General features: G+C 35.3%; 2 protein-coding genes across 21 annotated transcripts in view; one reads left to right on the top strand and one right to left on the bottom strand.

Annotated features, from left to right (window-relative positions):
• The window catches only part of LOC126974674 (protein enabled), an 80617-nt gene extending 75595 nt beyond the window's left edge, over window positions 1-5022 (top strand). For all 5 annotated transcript variants that reach the window (XM_050822268.1, XM_050822249.1, XM_050822234.1 and 2 more), the window contains one exon: window positions 350-5022. In XM_050822268.1, the coding sequence (XP_050678225.1) occupies window positions 350-378 (29 nt within the window). In that variant the 3' untranslated portion in view covers window positions 379-5022. The remainder of the gene's footprint in view (window positions 1-349) is intronic.
• Window positions 5023-6188: 1166 nt separating this feature from the next.
• LOC126974706 (collagen alpha-1(IX) chain-like) lies at window positions 6189-24228 on the bottom strand. 16 transcript variants are annotated; one of them, XR_007731578.1, is made up of 13 exons: window positions 24081-24228; window positions 23033-23051; window positions 21509-21547; window positions 21236-21292; window positions 19610-19654; window positions 15940-15981; window positions 15218-15259; window positions 14138-15027; window positions 13727-13768; window positions 12722-12763; window positions 11066-11089; window positions 9306-9348; window positions 6189-6296 (listed from the first exon to the last, which is right to left on the bottom strand). XR_007731578.1 is itself a non-coding variant. In XM_050822315.1 (11 exons), exons 1-10 carry the CDS (start codon window positions 24129-24131, stop codon window positions 9344-9346), a joined length of 357 nt encoding a protein of 118 aa, XP_050678272.1. In that variant the 5' UTR covers window positions 24132-24227; the 3' UTR covers window positions 6189-6296; window positions 9306-9343. The 16 variants fall into 16 exon arrangements, 13 of the variants coding, with proteins under 13 accessions (XP_050678272.1, XP_050678263.1, XP_050678255.1 ...); XR_007731577.1 differs by having other exon boundaries at window positions 21227-21292; window positions 24081-24227; XM_050822315.1 differs by lacking the exons at window positions 13727-13768; window positions 14138-15027 and having other exon boundaries at window positions 15940-15983; window positions 19621-19654; window positions 24081-24227.
• Window positions 24229-27854: the final 3626 nt, after the last annotated feature.

Raw genomic sequence — 27854 nt, 5'->3', positions numbered from 1 at the left:
AGAGACAACTACCATCCGTTTAAGAGTGATCTCCTCCACGAGACAGGAAGAAAGAAAGTTCTTATTATAACGAGTTCCTGTATAGTATAGTATAGTCCGTCTCTCAATAGTGTTAATAGTGTCGATAGTACAGAATACGTTGCTGCCGCCACATAGTTCCACTACCGATCTCTTGTGCTCACTTGTTTTATACAGTCATAGTTTATTTTAATCGATCGCCACGCGGCATACTCACTCTTGGTCGATTATAGTGGCCTGTCCGTTTCATAATAATGTATGTAACTTTCGGATAGAAAAACTTCTACCTTTTCCAAACTTAAATATATTAATAAATCTATTTATTTTACAGCTATGAAAACGGAATTCTCCCGTAGATAAAAACGGGGCTTACAAATGGAAACCGAACTACGCGTTGCAAAGCAGCTAGACAGGCGATTGAATTTTATTTATTATAGAGATCGTTGATTATAAAATTTATGTTTAGTTATACATTATTTAATTTATATAATTCAAGACAGAGTACGAATGTTTAAAATTTAGATTTTTCGATGCAACTCTTACAGTTATAGTGTCGTGTATAATCTTTTATATTGAAACTTCGGACAAAAACCAAATTAATAAATGTGTTTTTTAAATAAAAATACAATAACTGGTACCTTTTTTCACCCGCGAAATGCGTAATAAATGAAAGCTGTGGTGAGGTTTTGACAGTTTGAATATACTCTGTGGTTGAATATCAGTATGTCACTGTTAGTAGTTGATTCATTTATATTTATTAATATTTCATTAAATTTATCTCGTATTTATTACTGAAATTTGGCATTATAAATCTTCTTTTTTGTTTTTTACAGTTTTTTTTAAGGAATGCCGAGTAAAATGCTCACTAAGCTACTACATATTGTCGTGTAGGCATATATTAAAACGCTGTATGTTCGGTAATTGTGTTTTAAACGGGTGTTGCCTGCTTTAGTCACTCATGAGCTGGCAACATAAATGTATTGCCATGTGAAAAAACGCAAATTATTGTGCATGAATGTTTAGCGCACGAAACTATGCATATGATTGTGTTTTTTTTAAATTTTATACTTAAAATATTTATTCTATAATTATTGACATGTAGGTATAGTGGTAAATATCGAGAATTGCGTGTATTTCTGCAAACCAACAATAATTAGAACTCGTTATTAAAGTTGCCAACATTACAAAATAGTTCTGGTTAAAACTAGAAATATTATGAAACTGTTAGATTGTGTTATACAATAATTATTGTAGACTTTTATAGTTTGACTTTAGGTTTACAATCACGCGCATAAAAAAAATACCTATCTAACATTTTAGGAAAAACTATGACATCTCGCAATTTAGTACTAAATTACTATAATATACAATAATTACTATAAGCGGGCATTGACGCTATTTTGCGTTGCAAAAAATGGCCTTTTTTTTTGTACGAAAATATAAATTTTCGATTAATTCACAATTATTTGCAATTATTTGAATTTTTTGATGACTGTACACTTATCTTTGATTAATTTACAAAATTTGCGGTGTAGTCTAAGGACAGTTTTTTGTTTGATTTCAATATGTATAGTATTGAGAAGACAGAAAAGAGCAGTATTGTCGATGTACTGTTCTCGCTCGCACTCACGAGCTATATGGGAAGTTACAGATACCAGAGTTCAACCTGCTACTCTCTACAACTGTTAACCATTTAATATCGAGGGAAAGGAGAACTGGTGGCTTGAATAACATTTTAAGGTTAGCAGTTTTATTGCGTAATAGGTTTTTTAAGTAAAATCGCTAGAAGTTTCGTTTAAAATATTTATTTTTTTGGAGTAAGTACACATATACACAATATATACATAATATAGCTAGTAGAATAAATGTATAATTAGGTAATCAATGTAATACTTGATTATAAAATGGTTTTTAAAACGTACAATTGAGAAAGTTTCCCTGGGTAGAGATAACGTCACTCTATTTTTACTATGGTTCGTGCAAATATTTGCTTTATCCATTCGCCATCTACTAGCTCTGTTACTCTTGGTATTCTTTACTCTAAACTCTTTTAGGAACAAGTCGAGAAAAGTCGAAAAAAACCGGTTAAAGTACATTGACAACTTTACATTCGGTTTTTTTCTACGTTTATCTGAAAATTTACGGTTTTAATAACTGTCAATTATTATTTTATTAATTAATTAGTGATATATATTTATTTATATTTTGCTTAACAACAGCGCATGAAACAAGCGTACATTTATATGAATTAGAAACAAACAGCGACAGTAAGACATTATTGCAATATAAATTAATTGGTTTTGTAAAGTTATTATTACTTTATCTTGATATTGTTTAACTTCAATCATGTATATCCGCCTCGAAGGTAATTATTATAATTCTTTATCAGGTTTTTTTTTCTCGAAATGATTAAAGTATGGTTACTTGCAATAACCCTTGAAAAATATTTCACATTGCCCTACATACATCACGTTCGATTAAATATGATTTAGTTGAAGCTATATGCACACACAAGGTTTGTTTGTTTTTTTTTTTTTTTTTTGCTTGTTTGTTTGTTTTTTTTTGTGACGTTGTGGCACCTGTCTGGGAGGTTAAACTTAAAAATAACACCAACGGCGAAATTTTTGAAATGCTCACTTGATTGGTGGGTGATATCAATAAATGCAAAGGCTTCAGTAGCACAGTATCCAGGTTTTTTTTTGATATTTAAAAGTACAAATTTCAATAATTAAAATCACGTATTACATTGATTGAAGACTGACAAATCATTCCATTTGAAGGTCAAACTGGCCTTCGAACGGCTCGTACAAATTTTGAACACCATTTAATTTTCACACATTTTTGTATCTGACACTTTACCTCTATTGGGGCTAGTTTTAATTTGTATTGGTGCTTTTAAGCACTTTTGTATCGGCTTAGTTTTGTATTGCTGAAATGCAAAATATTTAGTTTGCACTAATACAAATATTATTAAGGTTTACAATAAAGTGCAAAGATTCATTGTATTGAGTAATGTTGACTGAATATGCATTTATTATGTTTCTAACTGGATTAATAACACACACACATATATATACATCTTTTACCACTGCTGTTGTTTCTTATCTGTCTCTTAATCTAATCATTTCCAGATTCATAGGGTTCTTTGAAATCTTAAAATATTTATAATTCTCTCTCTAATATAATTAAAAAATTAAATATAATTAATAAATCTCTCATTCAATAGATTCAACAATTATAATTTTAAAAAAATTTAATTTAAAAAATACTTATGCTAGTTGTCCAAAATGAAATTTAAATTCAAATATTTTTATTCAAAATAGGATATGATATTATCACTAATTGATTTGTCAAAAAATAACAGCCATTCGATGCGTATATATATTTTGTGTTATTAAGCCAAGGTAGTACATTTCAGTTTCATGTGTTTACTCAAAAAAAATGGCTAATTTACATAAAATCTTTGTAGATCCCAAAATCTTTTGTATGTAAATTGGTCAAACTGTGTATTAAACGTCGAGATAGACGGTGATTAATTATTAGTGATATTTATATAGATGTAGTTAAATGTATCGTTATTGAATAAGTGTTTTAAATAATAGAAACTAACCAAATTCTTAGATCGTTTCACTAACTAGTAAAGCTATCGTCGAAACTTGTGGGAAACGTGGTTACCACGTCTAGATAATGTGTAGAGAACTGTTCATTATGAAATTATAGGACATACTAACACACTATACTTATGGAAATATCGATCCACGAGCTTTGAAGATAGCTATAGTATAACAATTATTTTGCATTGGTCTCAGTTATGTCAAAGATTGTATTTATTCAGTATAAAAGTATATGTTATGTTGTCTAAAATTGTATGTCATTTATACGCCTAATTATTACTTAGTGGCTGTCTTATGGTCTAGACCTGTGTTTTGACACCTATTTAGATCCAATTATATGATATTTGTATCGCATTTATAAATTTGTATTGTAGCAATTATATTTGTATTGATGCAATTTGTTAGGATGGAGAGCTATTTATAGTTTTGTGGATTAGATGTTTGTTATATTTAAACTGGGATTATGTTTTGTCCTATGATGTACTAAAATTAGTATTTAATATATGTCTCTTTAATCTAAATAACCAACTAATACTATACAATTTAGTATGGCCATCGCGAATGCAGTAGTTATATCTCAACATAGGTTGCAAGACTGCGAAAATTATATACACTTCATATTATGTTACACCTATTGCATCATAGCGAATAATAAACGAACCATATTATAATTTTCTTAATAATTTAACTCCAATACTGTTATATCATACTATTAAAAAAGGTTATTACGTTATCATTTAGGTAACTTAAAAACACAATTCATTTTACATCGGCAGTATTAAAAAATCATCCAGGTAGGCACGACTTAAAGGATTTTGAGAAAGAAAAAAATTCTGTAGACGAACCGGATGTTCGAGATTTGGCGTATTACGGCGTTGTCGATATAACTGAATATAAACGTATTACAGAGAGAGATTGTTACGCAGTAGGAATTACAGTATTTAATGTTTTTATCGTGTGTCTTTGATTTGCACATAATCATTAATTATATCTATGGTAAATTATCTATCAATTTAGTTTTTGCGAAATATTAAATTATGCAACGCTAAATGTTCCACTAGGTTACCAAGATTTTTTATTTAATAGTCATTCGCTGTACATAGTATCTTAAATTATATATTTTTTTGTGAATCATTTATTTCATCACCTTCGCTTTTACGTAAAACGAGTATTATTATCGACTTTTATTATAATCGTTGATATTAATGTAATGATTAATCGAAACGGATAAACGTAAGCGCCCAACACTGCCAAGAAGTTACTTAATGTTTAATGTCGATTTAAAACGTTTTAAATTCACTCAATATGTACTGATTTCTACAAAGTGGCGTTGGAAAGGTAGCTTGTTGTATGTGTACATATGCTGGAGTCAATAAATGATTAAGTAAAATGTTGTTCTTTTAATATTTTCCAATAAAATATTGTGTTAATTGTATATAATACATTTTGTATTATCAAATTAATAAGTACTATTTTAATTAATAAGTACTAAATGTCTATAATGAGTACTTAAATTTTTAAATATTAGTTGACAGGTATTATTTTTATAAAGAAGAGAATTTTTTATACGAAAATAACGGATGAGACGAGCAGGACCTTCAGCTGATGGTTATTGATAAGCCCTGAAGGAATTCTTGAGAAGCCCGAAAATTCTAAGTGGCACTACAATTGCGTTAGTCACCTTGAGATGTAAGATGTTAAGTCTTATTTGCCCAGTAATTTCACTAGCTAGCGCGCCCTTCAGACCGAAAGTCAGTAATGATTTACATTACTGAAATGACTGTTGTATTGTAATTTTCGGCACTATAAGTTTTTTTTTGTTTTTTGATGCCAAAATAAAATAAAATAAATAAATAAATAAATTACTGCTTCACGGCACAAATAGGCGCCGTTGTTGTACCCATAATCTAGCCGGCATCCTGTGCAAAGGAGCCTCCCACTGGTAATAAACAAGCGTACGGATCATTTGGTGATCACTACCGCCCATATTCTCTTGCAGCACCAAAGCAATTACTCGAACGTTACCTGCATTTTAGGTGAGTGAGAGCCTTTTTTGATGGCACTTGTGTCGTATCGATGTGGAAGCATTGCGCGAGAAAGATCATTCCACATTTTGTTTGTGCCAGAAAGTTTCTTGTAAACCGCACTGTGGTGAAATGCAAAATATCCAGATGTTGAGATATGACACCTCAGCTTCTGGCTTGTCACGTCACCACGTCATCATCCTCCTCGTGACAACTGGTTATGAAGTTGTTCCTCAATTACATTTTATATTCATTTTTTTAAAGCATACATTTACTACTGTAGTATCCGTTAATTTATGACATAAAAACTAACACTACATAAGTACTCACTGAGTGCATTATTATATTTTATCTAGACCCATGCTTTAAATCCTCTATTAAAGATTCTTTGTTGATAATTAGGTATTAAATCACTCATGGGATACTATTATCACATTCGTGTTTTAATAAAATAACTATTTTCTTGTTAATATTGTGAAGTTTATGATATTATTATATTTATGGATTATAATTATAAAAAAGAAAACAAATCTCAAGTTAATGCTTGTAAATTTTAATGAGTTTATTTTAATTTATAAGTAAGTATACAAAAGTTATTCTAAAATAGTCGACATTTGATTTGAATTAACGACGTCATCACCTGAAACAATGCACACAATTATAATACAGAATAAATCTTAAAATTAAATAGCAGCTTGTATTATATCTAATTAAATAAGCTTTGCTGAATATTAATAAACGCGAAGGAAAGTATTTCCAAATTTAAAACTTTTTGTCTTTATCTTACCTTTGTCACTACTGAATTACATGACAGAGAGAAGTAATTGTAAACTTGATGTAACTTTAGAATTGTACGCAATGCAAATACTTTAAATAGCTTGTGCTATCATCAATATTCCCAAACAAGTGTTTTTACATCAGTAAATTGTATTTATTTTAATTTTTTGCATCAAATCCTTTTTACAAAATATGTTTAAATTCGTGATTATTATTAATATAATTTATTTTTAAATACCGTTGAGGGTCCTTATTCGCGCTTCCTTCATTCGCGTTTTCACTTTTCGTGGAAAAAATTATGCCACCCAACCTTTATTTGCGGCTAAAGATTTTTTTATTCGTGGATCTAATCGGTACATCGGGTTATACATGTAAATAAAAGGATTCTATACATATTAATGAAAAGGAAGAATAAAAAAATAAAATGGACCATAATACAACAAATTGAAGATTTAAAAAATTCCAAGCGAGAAATAATTTCAAAATTCTTTAAATCATTTCTTTTATTTACGGTTTCTGTATTCGGTGCATATTAACGGAACATATACCCCACGAATAAGATGCTTTCACTGTAGGTACTAAAAGTAATCGAAAAAACCAAAAGTACCCGTTTTTGCAAAGGAGCTTACTAGCAAGGCCAATATTATGTTTATATTATAGCTTAGTGTAATGTACCACCATAACAATAATTTTGAGTTTACCACTATATAGTTTTTTCTATTGAGTTTTCCTATGCATATATCTAACCTACGTTAATTTAAATTTTTCTTCTATGTTTCTATACCTACTATAAGGTTTCTCAATACGTAATACAGTGTGTGGTAGTTTTCCAATTACAGCACAAATACGCATTAGTTGGCATAATGCTCAACATTGAATGTGACAACTACAGCATCGCCTCACAATATCGAGTACTCTCAGATACTCTGAATATATCGCAACAACCCTACTCTAACAAATTTCGAATTCCTTATCGTTTATCGTGAATAATGATGAATAGTCAATAAATGATGTGCAAACCCTATGGTTTATACTTAGTCTATACTAAGTATAGTAACTTGACAGTGCTGCACAGATATTTTGTGAAACGTGTGAAATATCCACTATTTATTCAACATCAGTGACAATTTTTAAGTAGAGTCGAAGGAAATATGGTGCGATGTTGTATTTTACGATGTAAAAGTGATAGTAAAAGAACACTTGTGTTATAGTATGTACCTATGGTACCTATATATCATATAGGATATTTTCTGTCTCATGTTGGCCACACCAAACCGATGTCTAGTTACTATACTTGGTCTATGGTGCAAACCTTGACAAACTAAATATTATCTGTGCTATGGCGCTGTTAAGTGTGAAAAGTCAAAACATAGCTTAGGCTTAACGCACAGGACCATGCCAGACTCTGCCCCACCAATTCGCATCATTTACACACAATGTAAATATTCCAAAATTATGAAATGAATATAATATGACCACTTAAAATTGAATAAATAACACAAAACATGCGGATAAGAAAATGTAAAAAAAAGTATATCAACCCTTCTCGTCGACTTCCTATTTCTCAGGCGGCCATTTGCTTTACTTTCCACGCATAAACAATCAATAAAACGACTTAAATTACTTGGTAGTAAGAAAATCGCGTTGAATATATAATTAAAATATTGCTATTTGTTGAAATTAATTAATAAATGTTATTAATTAAAGTAAATCACACATAAGTATTTTAATAATATTTATTAAGTATGTATATTGTAAGGCAATTAAAACTTCGCTTCGCGTCATCATTTATAATCAGATACACTTTGTTTTATATTTTGTGTGGCCTTGCATTTAGAAGTCCGGAATTTTAATTAATCTCGTGTAGTCGTTTTTTGTAAATAATAAAATTTAATTATTCAGACTGTATTAAAAAAAATGGAAGTATGGATGAAGGTACAAACATAACATTTATCCATGGAATAGTAAAAAAAGAAGGACTCCACGCCGTGATATTACCAAATGAAGCACCTTTATTCCACGGACGAGTAAAACAAGAAGGACTCCGTGTCACCTTCCATAACAGTGTGGCACCAAAACAAGCCGGTAAACGTGTAAATACATAGCCCCACGCATACACTTACACTAATACCAGCCGATCGGCCGCCATTATAATATTTGCCATCGTCTGTGACGGATCAGTTTGCGTCGCATTAAAATATTTAAAAAAGCCGTCGTGCGTTGTGAAAAAGTGTAAAAACAATAGTCTATAAAAGAATTTGTGGATATATGATTATGAAAGGTGCTTCACTTGCTAATATCACGGCACGGAGTCCTTCTTTTTTTTTTGTCCGTGCTTTATGCTAGTGTGTGTGCGGTTACGGGGTATACAAGTTACACAATTTTTTCTCCCTTAAATAATCATATATCCACAAATACTTTTATATTAATATTTTTACACTTTTTCACAACGCACAACGGCTTTTTTAAAATATTCTATTGCGACTCAAACGGATCTGTCACAGACGATGGCAAATCTCATAATGGCGGCCGATCGGCCTGTATTAGTGTAAGTGTATACGTGGGGCTATGTATTTACACGTTTACCGGCTTATTTTGGTGCCTCACTGTTCTGTAAGGTGACACGGAGTCCTTATTTTATTTCTAGTCCGTGCATTTTTTTTTCAACACTGAACTTAGCGCACTCTACTGGTGTACTTGACAACTAATTCACGTGCCAATTAAACATCAGCACAATTCGGTGATATGCGGCACTGAGTCGCATTATGCTCTGTAATTGGAAAACTACCATTGTGCCTAAAAGAGACAATCACGGATTATTTTAATATGATTGGGGTTATTCATCCATCACAAAGTAGTTATAAAAATTTACCTTTCACCTATGTTAGATCCGGAGGGGTGACTTCTTGATTAACCTAAAATAATAAATGAAACTTAATAAATGTATAAAAACCAAAGCTATTAAAACAGTTGCAAGTAGATTTCATTATAGTAATGGTCCACCGTCCAGTATCGCAATAAATAATTAAGCTATAGTTGTAAATCATATATAGTCATAATATCGAAGTGCATTGTCTATAGTTGTGAAACTAGTTTATTTATTTATTAACTTTATTGGAGACAAAAACAAGAACAGAAAAATTTAATGCACATTCAAATTATAACTAACTAAAATAATTACAATTGTTCCCTTGGAACGTCTCACTGAGAACATAAAAAAAAATATAAAAGAAAAAGTTAAAGATAAAAGCGACATCTGCTTGTCTGCAAGCGTGCACACTGCACGTACAATTTACAGTAAAAGTTAATCGCAGCAAAGGTTAGCAAAATTTGGTAAAAGTAAGCTATATATATAACTAGCTGACCCGACAGACGTTGTTCATAATAAAGAAAAAACTCTTGCGGGTGGAATTTTGGAAAATCCGTTAGTTTGGAAAATTCCTTAGATGACAGACCTCTACTCGGTGAAAAGAATATTCCTACCAAGTTTCAAGACTTTAGCTCTAATGGTTCCAGAGAAATCGTGATGAGTGACTATACATAGTGAGTATACGTAGAAATCTCTTATATATATATATATATATATATATATATATATATATATATATATATATATATATATATATATATATATATATATATATATATATATCTATAGATTGTAATTGTAAAACTTGAACATAGAAAGCAAAAATAACAAGACTTAAATTTGATTCGAACTGAGAACGTGAGAATATGTAGTGTACATATTTTGTGAAGTGGCGCAGTTTTGCCAATAGCGGTCCTAGTTTTGGAGACGTGGAATAAGTTTTGCGATCTTGTAGCTATAAATGTTGCAAGAAATTTAATCTCAGATAACAAATGGGACGACTCGCTAGTACAAATTTTATAGAGGGTTACTGCGTCAATTAACCGTCTATGGTTACTCAAGGATAGGGTATTGTTTTACTAACAATTGATTGCAAGAGCAGTGTTATGCATACGGTAATTAAGGGTTCTTAGATTATTTTTCGTACCATTTCTAATTTTGAATGTAGATTGCATATTCCAGATTGCTGCAACATATTCTAAATGAGATCTAATATACTAATTTAATTTGTACCAAAATTTATGGACGATGCGGGACTTGAACCCTCGCCTCTCAAGTGAATTTCCTAATATACTAATATGCAAATATTGGGGTCAAGCAGGTTACCAACTATAAAGTAAATCCTGTAGATGGACCCACAATCTTGTTTTGAACCTTGAGTTGAACAAGATTTACGATCGATACGTCACTCGAACGGTTGGCTAAGTTGGTAAAAGCTCAGATCTACATAATCTAATATACCATAGAATGCCTTCTTTGTCAAAGAAGCTTTAATATATTTCTTGATTTTGTGCTCAGTAAGTCTTAGTATGTCTATATGTCTGTCTGGTATTTTATTGTAAAATGGAATACTAAGACCTATGAAGGAACCCATAATCCTAGCTAATCTGTTGCACGGCATGTACAGTTTATTATTTCTGTCTATTCATTCAATCAAGAATGAATGAACCCAAGTCAAATCTCTAATCTTATAAAGAGGTAATAATTGTGTCTATTTAAAAGAGGTTAACTTTACATCTATTATAAATTATAGATTCAATTACCTTTGTGGCCTTTTCCCTTGTGTCCTGTTGATTAAGTGATTCATATTAATATAATTAAAGATATTGTGATATTGGAAATAGAAGAAAAATAATATTCAAAGTGTGTATCTTTTAGCATTTACGTGCTTAATCTTTTTTTATGAATATAAGGGACAAGACGAGCAGTACGTTCAGCTGATGGTAATTGATACGCCCTGCCCATTACAATGCAGTGCCGCTCAGGATTCTTAACAAACCCCAAAAATTCTGAGCGGCACTACAATTGCGCTCGTCACCTTGAGACATAAGATGTTAAGTCTCATTTGCCCAGTAATTTCACTAGCTACGGTGCCCTTCAGACCAAAACACAGTAATGCTTACACATTACTGCTTCACGGCAGAAATAGCCGCCGTTGTGGTATCCATAATCTAGCCTTGCAAAGAAGCCTCCCACTGGTATCTGTACCTACTGTACAAAACAAGTATCCAAGAACTTAAGAAATATGTTTCGAAAGTTTTAGGGTAAAAAACGGTTTATCTCGATTTCCGGCAAAACTGAAAATCCCATGGGATAAAGTTAAATGGCAAAGTTGTAGGTAATACAACGATCTACAACTTTTGTTTTCACACTTTTTCCACATAGCCGCAAAGTTAATGTGAAAAATTCAAAAAACCAAGTAATTTGGTTTTTATCTTTTACAAAACAAAAACATGAAATATTGTAAAAAAACGTAGAATTGAAATATTTATTTTTTCACCTTATTTTCACTCAAATATCTGAAAAGAAACCCTTATTTTCAATTGAAAATTTGCCCGTCAAAATATCAGCTTTTTCCAAAAAGATTGTTACTTTCTATCCTTTGAAATCTTTACTTTTCGATGGTGTAAAGGTTTTCCATAAGTCATGGACATTGAATAAAATTGTACCTAACCAACATAACTAAATGAACAAGTAAATGTTAAATGTTAACCAAGCGCGAGGCAAACAACAAAAGTTTGTCGTAGAAGTCAAAAAACGCACGGAAAATTTAAAAGCTGCATCCGCTGCGCCATGTCTTCGTGTTTGCTAACACAAAAGCATGTTTTATAAATAGATTAGGGGTGTGGCTTAACACTTTGTTAAATAAAACATCTCAATTCGCCTGCGGGTAGGGAAATTAACGCATAATTTACCTATCATTCGTGACCTAATTCTATTTGGTTTGTTTCTGATGGAGTGAAATAAAGTAAATACTTTATTTTATGCAACTGATAACAGAAAGACCGGTTCTTTGGGATGTGACATTGGTAGATATAATAAATACAAAAAGCTGTATGCACTTCGTCGGAACTCATTGTTGAAATGAAACAAAAACAGGTGCAGCCACAGAACACTTTTACTGTAACGAGGGTGCAGCGGACGGACTGTTTTGCAAAATGTTTTTTAACGTGTGTTGTTAAAAAATTGCCTCAGCAGACCCGGATTATTATTGACAATCATATATTTGTATACCAATTTATTTCCGAGTTGTGCTGTGAAACTACCAATATTAAGAAGTATAGTAACCACAATTCATAAAAATAAATAAATTCGCTTCGTTATCTTTACTAATTCAGATAATAAAGAAATAATAATAGTGTGTTTAGATTTAAATACACGTTAAATGATTGATTTAAAGAAATTATAAATTCAATTACCTTTGTGGCCATTTCCCTTCGGTGAACATGCTGTTCCTTTTTCTGTTGATTTTAAATCATATTAATACAATTATAGACACTGAGATATTGGAAATAGAAGAAGGGTTATATAAAAAGTGTATGCTTCAATACAGTAGTTAATTGGTCAATGGAAAACTTATATAGACTTTTACGTTAGATAATAATTAACATAAGTTGTGGCATATGTACCAAAGACGATGAATATAATATAAATAGATATTAAATATAACATTCATGACTTAGAAAAAAGTCATGTTTACAAATACAAAATTTAGTCCAGTTAAACCCAAAGAAGACACAAGTTTGTGCATTCACCGATAAAAAGTCATATTCCCTCGATTCGAAATCATTCCTTTAACTGCCTCCACAAAGCCACCGCCAGCAACAATACTTATAAGGCCCAAATTCGGCCTCACATTCAGATCTGTTCTCATCTGTTGGCTCTCCAGTACCAGATTCTTCCAATTGACCGCATACAATGAATAGCGGCTCGAATCATCGATGATCAAGTCACCTCCGATCGACTTCATACTTTGGCGTTACGTAGAGATGTTGATTCTCTCTGTATTTTTTACCTCATTTATCACGTGGAGTACTATGAGACAGTGCCGTATTAGCCACAAAACAGGTGTAGCAATTGCTACGGGCCCCGCACAAAAGGGGGCCCCGCGCAAAAGGGGGCCCCGCATTTCCCACTCATCTTTGTCTGGGCATAATATTTCGAGAAAACTTATTAAATATTGAATTTCTCGCTTTACCTACTGAGACAACCCACGTCAGACACTCGATAACTGACTATTTCCATAATATACACCAAGGGCTTATTGAAAGAATATGCTACGGGCCCCGCGTAAGCTTAATCCGTTACCGCTCTGAGGAGTTGTTCCGGTTACCAGGAGCCATATTCCACCACCGGACATTGTATTGTGTGTTTAGATTAAGTATATAAACGTTACAAATTTCATAAATAATAGATTCCATTACCTTTGTGGCCATGTCCCTTCGGCGAAGGTCCTGAATCTTTACCTGTTGATTAAGTGAAGAAATACACATGTAGCGTGATAATATTATAACGAACATCTACATCTAGTGAGTGGGTAATAAAAATATAATAATGAATGAGAAATTCTGTGTCGTGTCTCAGTGTTTACTTTTACAACGACAACTACATAAATTATTGTAGATTGAATTACCTCAATCAATTACCGGCTGCGGTTTTCCCGAACAGATACGACTTAGGGACCTTCAAGAAAAAAGCATACCCACCTTAAAGGCCGGCAACGCATTTCTTGACACACCTGTTGTTGTGGATGTCCATGGGCGGTTGCCTCACCTCTCCCCATCCCGTGAGCCTCTTACCCGTTTGGCCCCTCTTATATAAAAAAATTGAATTACCTCCTTTATGATCATTTCCCTCGCACGGTGATGGTGTTCCTTTTTCTGTTGATCAATTAAATTATATTAAAGCAAAGCGAACGCGACAAAAGCAAATAAAGAAAGCCAAAAACTAATTCGAAAACTGTGCGGTTTATTAATAATAATAATAATAAAAATATTGACACACACACAAATTATCTTGCCCCAAATTAGGCATAGCATGTCCTATGGGTACAAGACGATGATATTTAATACAATATACTTACTTGAACATACATAAATACATATAAACATCCAAGACTCGGAAAAAAACATCCATATTCATCATACAAATGTTTGCACCTACCGGGACTCGAACCCGGGACCTCTAGCTTAGTAGGTAGGGTTGCTAACCACTGGGCTATGCAGATCGTCAAGCTTGCATTTAGTCATTATTATTCATCATCAATCAACAACTGGCATTCAGAAGTTTCACTTCAAAAAGGATATGGCAGTTCTTGAAGTGAAGTTTCCCTTAAAAAGGTTCTTTATCGACGTGTATGAGATATTTTATAGCAAATCGTCACGATTTTCGGTTACGCGCAATGTTGTTTTTGTTTTATGTGCCACCGAACTGACTGACAACTGACATCTCTGTCATTTAATGACAAATACATTGTCTATTACAATTGAATTTTTGAAGTGAAACGTCTATATCGGTGTATGGCAGAATTTAAAAAAGAATCGTCACACTTTGCTGTTACCTTGACGTTGATGATGATGATGATTATTTCAAGTAATAATTAACATAAGATCTTGTTTCTACGGTACTAGAGACGAACAGAGATGTGGAAGCTAGATATAAGAACCTCGGTTAAGGGGATGTTTCAGATTCTCTGCAGCAAAAATATAGAATGACTTACCCCCTCCTGTAAAGAAAGAAAGAAAGAAGTAAATATTAAGAACTAAGTATAAAGTGTAACAAAAATATTTCATTTCGTTTAATAAAACAAATGATGAAGAAGTAATAATAGTGTGTTTAGATTTAAAATATAAACTTTAAATCAATTTAATATAAACAAGATCTTTAAATCAATCATAAATTATAAATCCAATTACCTTTGTGGCCATGTCCCTTCGGTGAACATGCTGTTCCTTTTTCTGTTGATTTTAAATCATATTAATATAATTATAGACACTGAGATATTGGAAATAGAAGAAGGGTTATATTAAAAATGTGTGCTTCAATATAGCAGTAACATGGCCAATCAAAAACTGACATAGACTTTTAAGTTAGATAATAATTAATATAACTTGTGGCATAGGTACCAGAGACGATGAATATAATATAAAAAGATATTATATTATGTAACATTCACGACTCAGAAATAAAAATCATGTTTACAGAAACAAAATTTAGTTCAATTTATCCCAAAGAAGACACAAGTTTGTGCGTTCACCGATAAAAAGTCATATTCCCTTGATTCGAAATCATTCCTTTAACTGCCTTCACAAAGCCACCGCCTGCAACAATACTTATAAGGCCCAAATTTGGCCTCACATTGAGTTCTGTTCTCATCTGTTGGCTCTCCAGTACCAGATTATTCTAATTGACCGCATACAATGAATAGCGGCTCGAATCATCGATGATAAAGTCTTCTCCGATCGGCTTCGTCCTTTGGCGTTACGTAGAGATGTTGATACGCTCTGCATTTTCTACCTCATTTATCACGTGGAGTGCTCTGTGGAGTTGTTCGGGTTACCAGGAGCCATATTCCACGACTGGACATTGTATTGTATGTTTAGATTAAGTATGTAAACGTTAATGTAGATTCGCTTACCTTTGTGGCCATGTCCCTTCGGCGAAGGTCCTGAATCTTTACCTGTTGATTTAGTGAAGAAATAATTACTTTCTATTATAGACACTGTGGTATTTTAGGATGTGGATTTATTCATATAATAAACAAAATTAATCTATTTTTAAATGAGAGGGGGCAAACGGCAAGAGGCTCACGGGATTGGGAGACGTGAGGCAACCGCCCATGGATATCCGCAACAACAGGTGTGTCAAGAAATGCGTTGCCGGCCTTTAAGGTGGGAGTATGCTTTTTTATTGAAGGTCCCTAAGTCGTATCTGTTCGGGAAGACCGCCGCCGGTAGTTGATTCCACAAAGTAGCTGTGTGTGTTGTGGAAATCCGGATGTCTACGTGATGCGGATGGTACTTTGCACGTAATGTCCGGTGGTGGAATTCGGCCGCTAGAATCAACCCGAACACCTACTCTGAGTACTCCCCGTGATAAATGCGGTAGAAGATGCAGAGAGAACCCACATCTCTACGCAATGCTAAAGAATCAAGCCGATCGGAGATAACTTGATCATCGATGATTCGAACCGCTCTTCGTTGTATGCGGTCAAATGGTAGAAGCTGGTACTGGCACCCACCCAGAGGTGAGAACAGTACTCCATGGAGGTAATAATGGCAATGGGGCGGTAGTTGTACGGAACCGAGCGTACACCTTTCTTAGGGATCGGGTGCACTAAAGCCGCCTTCCATAATTTTAAGGACTACGCCTGATGAGTAGGAGAGCCGGTAAAAACGGGTAAGGACCGGCGCCAGTTCCGGAGCACATGTCCGCAGCACTATCGCGGGAATTCCATCGGGCCCGCTCGATTTGTGAATGTCCAATGTGAGAAGCGCTATAAGCACGGCGCCATGCCGGATTTTTACCTCCGGCATGTATGACTCGCACCGCGGAATATGCGGTGGTGGTGCACCTTGTTCATCCAGAGTCAAGTTGGACGCGAAGAGGGAGCCCAGGAGATCAGCTTTCTCTTTCGCGTCATGGGCCAGCGAGTCATTATCTGCCACCGATAGGCACAGAGGAGGATGGAATGAAGAGTTCCATACCTTGCAGTACCACATCCACAACAGCGACAGCAGCGGCATCTGGATCACACAGCGAAAAACAGATTTGCCTCCACGGGTAGGATGCAAAAAAATACCGCATCTCGACCCACTCTGCTGACCTATAGTGCCTCACGCGGCGACAGCCTAATAAGTGGGGCCGTGTTTGGCGCGTGATCGGCACGGTGCTCCGGATCAGGCAGTGGTCCGATCCCAGAGATTCCGTTGATCCACAACGGAAACTAGGTAGCCGTCCGGATGTGAGATCAACAGAAGGTCTCGATGGCCACAGCTGGGATTCGCGTAGGCGCAATAACCAGTTGCGTCAGACCATATGCTAAGACGAAGTCGTGAACAGATCTCCCTGCATGATCGCTGGTACGTGAGCCTAGCCATTCGGCAGCAGAGGGTATCTGCTCTTACACGGAATATGTAACCATTTGGATGTGTTCGAGGAGCCGGTCAGTCTCTGCGTTACTGCTATGGGACCTATACGCATGCGTAGATTCGCGGATGGTCATCGCAGTCTACACGCAGCCAGATTGTGGATAAGTCCTGTCTTTCATGAAAACTCAGGCGTCGAGAACAGACATACTCCCTGACGTAAACGCACACGCCAGCCGGTGGTATAAAGGAGTGTTCCAAATTATACCCCGGGTATAAAACGTAAGATGAATCAGCTAGGAAGGATGTCTGTGTCTCGGTTAAAAAGAGCAGGGCCGGCTTCGCAGTTTCCAAGTGAAAGTGGACGGCATTTGAATTTTAAAGAAGCCCCCTGATGTTGCAAAAGTCCACAGTGAGTGTGGAGGAGGGTGGTTTGAGCCTCCTGCTCTGTTTGCCCCGAGTCAGCGCAGATTTGCCCCCTCCAGAATACGCGGCGCAGCCTGGGCAACCACTATTAGGTGCAGGCCCTAATTGTGGACGCCCAGGGACGGATTCTCCAGGATTGCCTGGTACCGTCCTGGAGTAGTCTATTTTTAGTCCGTACCCCTTTCCAAAATACAAATGGCAGCCATTTGTATTTGGGAGGGGGGATGTAGGCCTCTGGATACCCTACTCACCGGACGAAACACAACGACGTAGCCGCTATTTCACGCCGGTTTCGAGTGGGTGAGTGGTATTTCTCCGGCTGTGCCGGCCCAATTCAGTTGTGTCCGTGAGGACCCAACATGGCACTACCACTCCTTAGAACTAGTATTTACAATACTATGAATACATAAAATTAAAACTATCATTACGTGGAACCCTAAAATAGGTGCGGTACTAAAATAGGTTTTAATTTCCAAATATCTATAGGTACTTAATTATAAACACAAATACCGTAGATAAAAACCTTCGTAACATTGCTAAAAATACCTACTTATAATAATTGTTCATTCGAAAATAATCGTGTTAAATAGAGTCGCTCAAAGTGAGTTGACATGACAAACGTTTTATTCTTAAAATTCCACACCAATTAGATCTAAGTACGCATTTACATTCGACATCGAAAGTGTGACCGTGATGACGTCACGATTCCTATGCCAGCCACCGTCACTTGCTGTTTGTTCGCACTTACGAATGTAGTAGCATGATAATATTATAACGCGCACCTACATCTAGTGAGTGGGCAATAATAATCTAATAATGAATAAGAAATACTGTCATGTATCAGTCTTTCAATTCCAGTTTAAAATTACCGCAAAAGCTTTTTAAACGTTCCTGAGGATATATAAAAGATATAAATACAGATATTCTACAAAAAAATCCAGCAAGCTCTGATAATTTATAATACGTTCAGATATACTGGAACAGCTGTGAAACGTCGAAATAATAGCGGCAGTACGCCGTTATTTTTTTCTGCCTTTATTTTAAGCAACACTCGCGCACACTAAAACTGAAAAGACTGACGTTGCTGTATATATATATACACACTAAAGTCATAAGCCTGGCAGGTTGTCACTTGTCATAGCATTCCCTTACAGCAAGCGGTTATATCTAGTTGGCCCGAAAATGAAATCTTTGTCAGCTGTCACTCGCTATGAAACCTTTCAACTTTTCTCTAGTTGTGTCACTGCCCACTGGTCATAAAATGGCGGCTACTTCTAGCGTTTGCGTATGTATGTAGCTCTCGTGTTCCATTTTTCATATTTACACTACTAAAACTTTCCTTTATGAGAACATAAAATGTTGTGACAAAACATAGAAATGTGACAAAATTAAATAACTATCTCTACGCGCAATTCCAACATGGTAAAAAATTGCAATACCTACATTAAAAAGTAGAGTTAGTTATTTAATTGCGTCACAACATTACAAATGAATTTTATAATTTCGAGCTTATATATAGTTATTTTCGGGGCCAATCTCCAGATGGCGCTAGTTTTCAAATAGACAGCTCATAAAGCGTAGAGAGGGCTATCTTTTCCCTATATATTATTATACTCTTTGATCTAGACGTACCTATAAATTATCTAAGTTTGTGATTTGTAATGCCATGATAGAATGTGGTGGCAAGTATCAAGTCATTCTTTATAACATTTAAATATTCAAAGATCACCATCTTTAGGTATTGTTAACCTTTACATCTATTAATATATATTTAATTATTGTAGACTGAATTACCTCCATTTTGACCATTTCCCCCGCACGGTGATGGCGATCCTTTTACTGTTGATCAATTAAATGATATTAAAATATTAATTAAAGACAAAGCGATAAGGGAAATTAATGAAAGTCAAAAACTAATTCGAAAAGTGTGAGCTGTTAGCAACTTCATTATCAATCAATTGCTGGAATTTCATTCTTGAAGTGAAACTTCTTTAACGATGTAAGAGAGAACTTTTATAGGCAAGATTTTCTGTTATGATCCATGTTGTTTTTGTTTTATGTGTATGTTCATAAAACTGAACTGACTTTAAATGACAGAGTTGTCAGTTTTTGACAAGGCGCGTAACCGAAAATCCTGACGATTTGCTATAAAATTTGTCTTATACGTCGATATAGAAGTTTCACTTCAAGAAGATAGCTCAACACCTCAGGGAGAAGAAGATGGTAGAAAAATAGTGCTACATGGAAACATGAATCCATGATCCCATGTCAAACTGAGCCTTCTGCTTTTGCCTATTTTGTTTCAAAGCTTAATAACAAAGAATTTATTTATTTAGATACCACGCGCCTTATTCTGATGTCAAGCAGTAAGGAGTTTGGAAGCATTATTGTGTTTCGGTTTAACTTGTGAAATGTTCGGGCGTCTCCGCTGACGCCCGGATATGCACACAATGAGAATGAGCCGGGTTGGGGGAGATCTTCCCCATACATCTCGACAAACGATGCACGCGCATTTCTGCTCTGCTATTCAGTTTACCAAATTGTACTGTAGTAATTTATAATAAAACCAGTGTTTACAGTTCAATAGTTTCATTCTAAAGTTCATGCATTGAATCGTAACAAATATTACTGTACTAAAAAGACTTGACATCTGAAATCTCAAACTGACGAGCGGAATTCACTGTAATGGGCAGCATTGTAATGGGCAGGGCTCATCATTCACCATTAGATGAATGCCTTGCTTTCCAATAAACAAATCGAAACTGGAAAATATCTCAATAGTTACCTTTTTTTGTTCAGCCGATGGTAATTGATACGCCGTGTCAATTACAATGCAGTGCCGCTCAGAATTCATGAAAAACCCAAAAATTCTGAGCGGCGCTACAATTGCGCTCGTCACCTTGCGACATAAGATGTTAAGTCTCGTTTGGTGTAATATCACTAGCTTCAGTGCCCTTCAGACCGAAACACAATAATACTAACACATTACTTCTTGACGGCAGAATACATGGAAATTTAGAGAATTTATTTGTACGAGTCCGATGTGGAACATATGCAGTGCGACAGTCTCGTCAACATTATATTTTCAGTATTATTTCTCCGCGATAACCCAAGGCCTAGGATCTATATACCGTTTTTAACTCTAAAGGATATATTTAGAAGAGCTCCGACGTCATCTGTACTCGCCAGACCTCTCCCCAAAAGAATACTATTTTTACCGCTGGGCTATATTTATATGGTAAAAAAAATATTTCTTCTCAAGAAGCAATACAAAATATCTTCTTATAATTTGTTGAGCTCAAGGTTGCTCAAATTTTGTGCAAAACGGCAATATCATTCTTATCACCCATGGGTTCCCTATTACACCCTATTTATTTTTAGATTTTAGTGCAAGTCAAACTATTTCTGTACCTTGATTACCTGGTCCAAGAGGTCCCCTAGATCCCGATGAGACATATTTGGCAATCCTGTCGCCGTCTAAAAATCAAATAAATATTAAAATAAAACTTTTTGATATACTCAACGTTGTATGAAAAAGGGACGCAAACTTGTTTTAACCTAAGTCAAGAGTGAGTTAGTGATCACAATTGATTATTGTCTCTGGCAATATTCCAGGTGACAGTACATGACGGTCGTCTATACGCCAGTATATCTTAAGTTTATGGTTCAAATATTATAATAATATAGAATTACCTGAAGGTACTTCCCCACTCTGCGGTGGTCCTAGAACATCTGAAAAGTTTAAATAACCTTTTAGAATATGTACTGGTGATAAGATTACTCGTATATTATCAGCATAGTAGTTTAATATATTCTAGAAAGTAAAATTAAAAGGGATTTTCCATATAATAATAATAAAATAAATAATAATAAAACTTCTATTTTCATATAACTAGGATCCATTGTTAGTAAACTTATAATCTAATTGTGTTAGTAATTATATGCAGTGAATACAATTGTAGTGACTCTATCAATTTTGTAATTTAACAAGGGATGGTTAGTTGTTGCTGTGAGGTTTTGACATGCAAATTTTAATGTTTAAATGACCGCATCTTCTTGCTTGGATTCCGTACCCGAATAGTCTCTAACAGACATTCCGTCTCGGCAACGAACTACAGCTTGTTCGCATACGATATATCTCGGTAGGAATGTTTAAATAACGTGTAACGGTGTTAAATCTGACGCTCTCTTGTAACGCTAAAATCAGGCCGTTTAAAGTTACAAGCAAACAAATGTACAGGTGAAGCTAATAAAAAGCATGTCAAAAAGAGCATATCACTTGAAATATCACTATCACAAAGGATAACTGAAGCTAAGAAAGTTCTCGCGCACGAAGTCTAGTAACCGTCACTTACAAAGATAGAAGGATGCACTCTTTATATAAGGTATCGATCGACATATAAGATGGATCGACATATTGGTTGTCAAATGTCAATATTATAGTTAGGTTCAGAAATTTAATTTCTGACAAAACTTTAGATTTGTCAATGTACATAAAAATAATCTGTTAGTTAACAACTGTAGTTAATCTACCATCTATAGTTAGATGGTAGATTAACTACAGCTAGTTTATTTTTGACCTCCTGAGAAAGTTAGAAAAATATAAAAATGCTCATTAGTTATTAAATCAAATCAAATCAAAATCACTTTATGTAGGTTACGGAAATGACACGTATAAATGTCAAAAAAAATTTTTCTTATTGAATCTACCGCTACTTCGTAAAGGATTGAGCTAATGAGAAGAAGTAGCAAGAAACTCATTGCCACTCTTTTATATCAAGATTTACATTTCCATCGATTTACAAATCATTTCAATTACAATGTAATATGTAAAATGATGCAACAAAAATACTCAAACGTCAAATAGTCAATGCCTGTTAATTTTAAACTATTCTTTCATTTTGTTTTCTGAACGACGGGGGACGACACATCAAAATGAAAAACAAAATTGTTTTTTTTAAGTAGCATTTTCATATTTATTTACCTTTTAAACCTTCTCCGGGCTTTCACAAATAATTCAACACCAAAATTAGCCAAATCGGTCCAGCCGTTCTCGAGTATTAGCGAGACCAACGAACAGCAATTCATTTGTATATATAACTCTATTTTAAATTTAAAATAAAACTGTTTCTTGTGTTAGTGTAAGAAAAGGTTATTTGACTGATATATCTAATTATACGTAAACTATAAAAAAATGTTTGAATAATAATTACTTACCTGTATCAGCTTGAAAGCTCTGAAAAAATTTATAGAACCATTAGTAAAATTTATAAATAATTATACAATGAATAGCTTAAGCATAGCAGTTAAAAAAACTATTGTAAAGGATTATTCTATTGACAATAACCATTAGGGATGAAAGAGATTTGAATTAAACTGCATTGATATTTGATACGAGTATATTGTAATACAAAATGGATAACTTAACTGTAAGTTGATGAGTTTAGTGAGGAAGTTCAAAAGGCTGTTATTTCAGTTGACGGGTCGTTCTATTTCTCAATTTATTATGTTACTAGCTGACCCGGCAAACGTTGTTTTGCCATATAAAGAATAATTCACGCGATAGTTTTATAAATTATTTACCTATGTGTTATTCTGGTGTGTAAGCTATATGATTGTAAAGTTTCATCAATATCCATTCAGTAGTTTTTGCGTTAAAGAAGTACAAACATACATCCAAACTTTCACATTTATAATATTAATAGGATGTGTGTGGTCCATGCGTCATACGCATGAACGATCGCTACTGATCTTAGCTAAATTGATCCTGTCATCGACAAGTCTGCTGCATTTTGTTATTTATATATTTACAGTTATAATACATAAATATTATATGAATGACTGGCAATAAGCTTCCTGCTAGAAAGAGGTAAAAAGCAGCAGTACATTTATTGAATTTTAAATTTAATGAAATAACTTTTTATCGACACAATAAAAATAAATTTAAGCATCGCTGGCGTCTGGTGAAGTGTAACGTTCTATCCATATGGTGTACGGGAGGGATGGATGTAGGACAGGAATACCAATAACAAACTGAATGCTTTTGAAATGTGGTTTTATAGGCGCATCCACAAATATTTATGGACAGACAAGATTACGAATGAAGAAGGGCTAAGAAGAATGAGGAAAAAGATGGAAGTTGTCAAAACGGTAAAGAGAACAGCTGCGTACTAGAATCAGGAGAATCATTGCCGGCAAAATTGAGGGAAGCAGGGGTTTAATAGGAAAGATTAATCAAATAATAAAGAAATTAATGTTAACTTACACTTTCAATAGTAACACCAATGAAGAGAGCCACGCAAATATATTTCAACATTTTGGCTTCTGTTCTGAATCTTTACTGCTTTCGTTTATAACGGCATTGGCTATTTATTGGATGCAGAAATTATATGACGCGGTCGGAAATTATTATAATATTAATACAGTGTTATTCCACACCTCCTGAATTTACATATCTTAAATACATTATTAACTTTTTCATGATACGTGCAATGTCTCGTGGCTTTCTATAATAAAACCATGCCAAAATTAATTAAAAAATTTCAATAATATAATGAATTCGCGTGTTTTCTCGATGACTATCGCGAATATAGAAAAAAACGCGACCAAAATTCCTGAAGATTCGCTAACAGACATATATGTTTTTGATGAATGAGTAGCTATTTTCCGAAATTTAAACATGAGCTAAGAGATAAATGATTTAGTTCGGTAAGGGACCATTCAAGGCGTCCGTCCCTCAAGTAGACTGGAACAAACTGCTTTATAGGTACAATGACTTCAAAGAATGCAAAAGTATAGAAAAAGTAACGTAATATACTTCGAAAAGCCGTAAATATATCATAAAGGTGGAGTATGTGGCATGATTAATGAAGATCCAGGAACTTACAGTATGACCTGAGTACCATTCCTACCATCTGGATATTAGATGTTAACTATGCACTAACAAATTGGCATGTTTTCCTTTCGCGGTGTTCCCAGGTTCATTTAAAAATGGGACAAGTGTAGCAAGCCATTTGCTTACTCGGTTCGTTATAATAATAGGGATGTCTAAATGGCAATTCTATTCTTAAGCCCAAAGGCGGAATAAATGTTGAGTAAGTCTTAGGTAAGCACCAAATCGGCCTTCCTTGCGGCCACATTTTATACATTTTAAATCGCATTAGCAACTATTGCGTAATAAAGAGTGTAGAGTCTGAATCTTTAGTTACAAGGTATATTATAAGCATATAAAAAGCTCTTATACGTTATAACTTTTGAACAGCTAGACCGATTTCATCGCGGTTGGCACCATTCGAAAGGGCTTGATCAAACTTACATTATGAATACAATTCGATTCAGACATGTAGCTTTTATGAAATGAAATATCTCAAATTAAAGTACGACTTTTTTTTCGATTTGTTTTTTTTGAACTTTTAAACTTATTTACCGAACGATTCAAAAAAACTAATAATAACTATACTTATTAGATAAATCGTGAGTTATCGTTGACGAAAAAAAATCGAAAAAGGTGTTTTACGAAATTACTTCGAAATCCGAGTTCAATCAATTGAAACTCAAAGATGCTTCATGAGACTCAAAAAACGCCGACGAATGCTACTAACCGCGTGAAAATCGGTTGATTAATTCAAAAATGTTCGTTTGTAAATTAAAAAATAGTGTTTTATTAACCTTTTGCCAGACTTTTGAGAACGAGAGCTAAAAAACATAGAACAGTTAACTCGTTCAGATCAAAGAGTTCAAGAGACTCTTAGAACGTGTTAAGAAACCTCTTAGCAAGACTGCGGCTAGCACAAAGGGACGAAATGGAATGAATTATTATAGAAAGTGAAAGGAGAAGAGGGCGAAGATGTCTTAAAAAAGGCGCAGTCTCCCTGACGTTGACGAGTTAGATCGTAACTCTGTACGATTACTGTTTGAATATAAGTCAGTGTTATAATTCGTTATTAAGAATAAATAAGAAGCTGATTTTAGTCTAGAAACACTTTTCTACTTTACAGTTAATTATTTTGATGTTAGCTTGATTGTGAATTTTTAGTTGGTGATATTAACATTTGTGCGTGTGGTGTCGTAACAGAATATCACCACCCCATCTCCTCCCGTGGGTGTCGTAGGCGACTAAGGAATACCTACACACAACGGAAGATGAGCAGCAGCATCTCCGTTAAGAGCACACCATTTACTGCGATCGCCAACCCGCCTGCCAAGAGTGGTGATTATCGCAAAACCCCCTAAATATGAAAGACACAATAAGGCCCTGGCCCCCAGACCCCGGCGGCCCCGCTCGTGGTGGTCACGGTAGCAGCCACATAAGCGACGGGGCAGCGGGTGCTAAGAATCCCCGGGTGCGGCAGCGCTACCACAAACGAAGACCATTGGCCCTGGCAACATACAATGTCAAGACACTCCGGACCGACGAGAAGTATGAGGAACTGGAGGAAGCTGTGAGTAGATTACGATGGGATGTCGTGGGGTTATCTAAGGTCCGAAGTCAGGACATATAATAAATGCGGACATATAATAAAGGAGGGCGACCAACTGTCCCAGGGTGGTGTCGGGTTCCTCGTTCACAAGTGTCTCGTCAACAACGTAACTGAGGTGGGGAGCGTGTCGACTAGGGTAGCGTACCTTATACTCAGAATTACTGAACGGTATTCGTTGAAGGTCATTAAAGTTTACGCTCCCACTTTGACACACTCAGACGACGAGGTGGAGGCCATGTATGAGGACATCTCAACAGCCCTTCACACTCCGAAGACCCACTTAAACGTTGTCATGGGAGACTTAAATGCAAAACTGGGCAAACGTAGCGGCGATGAGTTGAGAGTGGGGCGATTAGGTTATGGAAATCGGAACGCCTGAGGCCAGCTGCTGGCTGACTTCATGGAGAAAGAGGATCTCTATATGGTGAACTCCTTCTTCATGAAGCTAGAACAACGCAAACGAACTTGGATCAGCCCCGATGGTGCCACCAAAAATGAGATCGACTTCATTAGGTCGACCAAAAGACATATATTCTATGATGTCTCCGTGATCAACTCAGTGAAAACTGGGATTGATCACCGCATAGTAAGAGGCACATTGAATATCAATTCAAAACTGGAGCGGTCTCGACTGGTGAAGTCTACGCACCGAGCCGCACCCATCCAGATCTAAAACCCCGAAAACTTTCAACTTGAAACGGACTGACATGGTGGCGTTTATAGAAACGCCACCAGAATCAGATCTCGAAGCCTAAACAACTGCAGCGGGGAGTCAGACAAGGCGATGTCACATCACCCATGCTGTTCACCGCTGCGTTGGAAGATGTCATTAAGCTTCTGGTCTGGAACGGACTGGGCATCAACATCAACAGCGACTACATCACCCAGCTTCGATTCGCAAACGATATTGTAATCATGGGAGAGACCATGGAAGACTTAAGCCATATGCTCGATGGCCTCAATACAGCTTCCCAAGGAGTAGTGCGCAAAATGAACATTGACAAGACGAAGATCATGTCAAATGTCCATGTTGCACCTACCCCCATAACAATTGGGAACTGTACTCTCGAAATTGTCGACGGGTACGTCTACCTCGGACAAACAATCCAGTTAGGCAGGTCCAATTTCGAGAAAGAGGTCACTCGTCGAATCCAACTCGGATGGGCAGCGTTCGGGAAGCTCCGTAAAATCTTCTTGTTCCTAATACCGCAGTGTCTCAAGACGAAGGTTTTCAAGCAGTGTGTGTTGCCAGTGATGACTTGCGGTACGCAGACGTGGTCGCTAACTATGGGCCCTATGAGAAAGCTCATGGTCGCTCACAGGGCAATGGAGAGGGCTATGCTCGGAGTTTCCCTGCTAGATCGAATCAAGAATGAGGAGATCCGTTGGAGAACCAAATCAAACGAAACAGTCCAAACGATTGCGAAACTGAAGTGGCAGTGGGCAGGGCACATCATTCGACGGACAGATGGGCGTTGGGGCAGTTAAGTCGTCGAATGGCGACCACGTACCCACAAGATGGACCGACGATCTAGTCAAGATCGCTGGAATACGTTGGA

The sequence above is a fragment of the Leptidea sinapis genome, chromosome 2 (assembly GCF_905404315.1).
Source record: "Leptidea sinapis chromosome 2, ilLepSina1.1, whole genome shotgun sequence".
Taxonomy (NCBI): Eukaryota; Metazoa; Arthropoda; class Insecta; order Lepidoptera; family Pieridae; genus Leptidea; species Leptidea sinapis.
The sequence above is the reverse complement of the archived record's forward strand: the minus strand, read 5'-3'. Positions and strand labels throughout refer to the sequence as shown.

Excerpts from the sequence above, each read along its gene's own strand:
- LOC126974706 (XM_050822298.1), bottom strand. The coding sequence starts at position 24,131 with ATGTTGAAATATATTTGCGTGGCTCTCTTCATTGGTGTTACTATTGAA. Across the intron at positions 21,293-21,508 it reads GAGTGGGGAAGTACCTTCAG|ACGGCGACAGGATTGCCAAA; the intron begins GTAATTCTATAT and ends TTTGATTTTTAG. Across the intron at positions 15,260-15,939 it reads GAAGGGACATGGCCACAAAG|AAAAAGGAACAGCATGTTCA; the intron begins GTAAGCGAATCT and ends TAAAATCAACAG.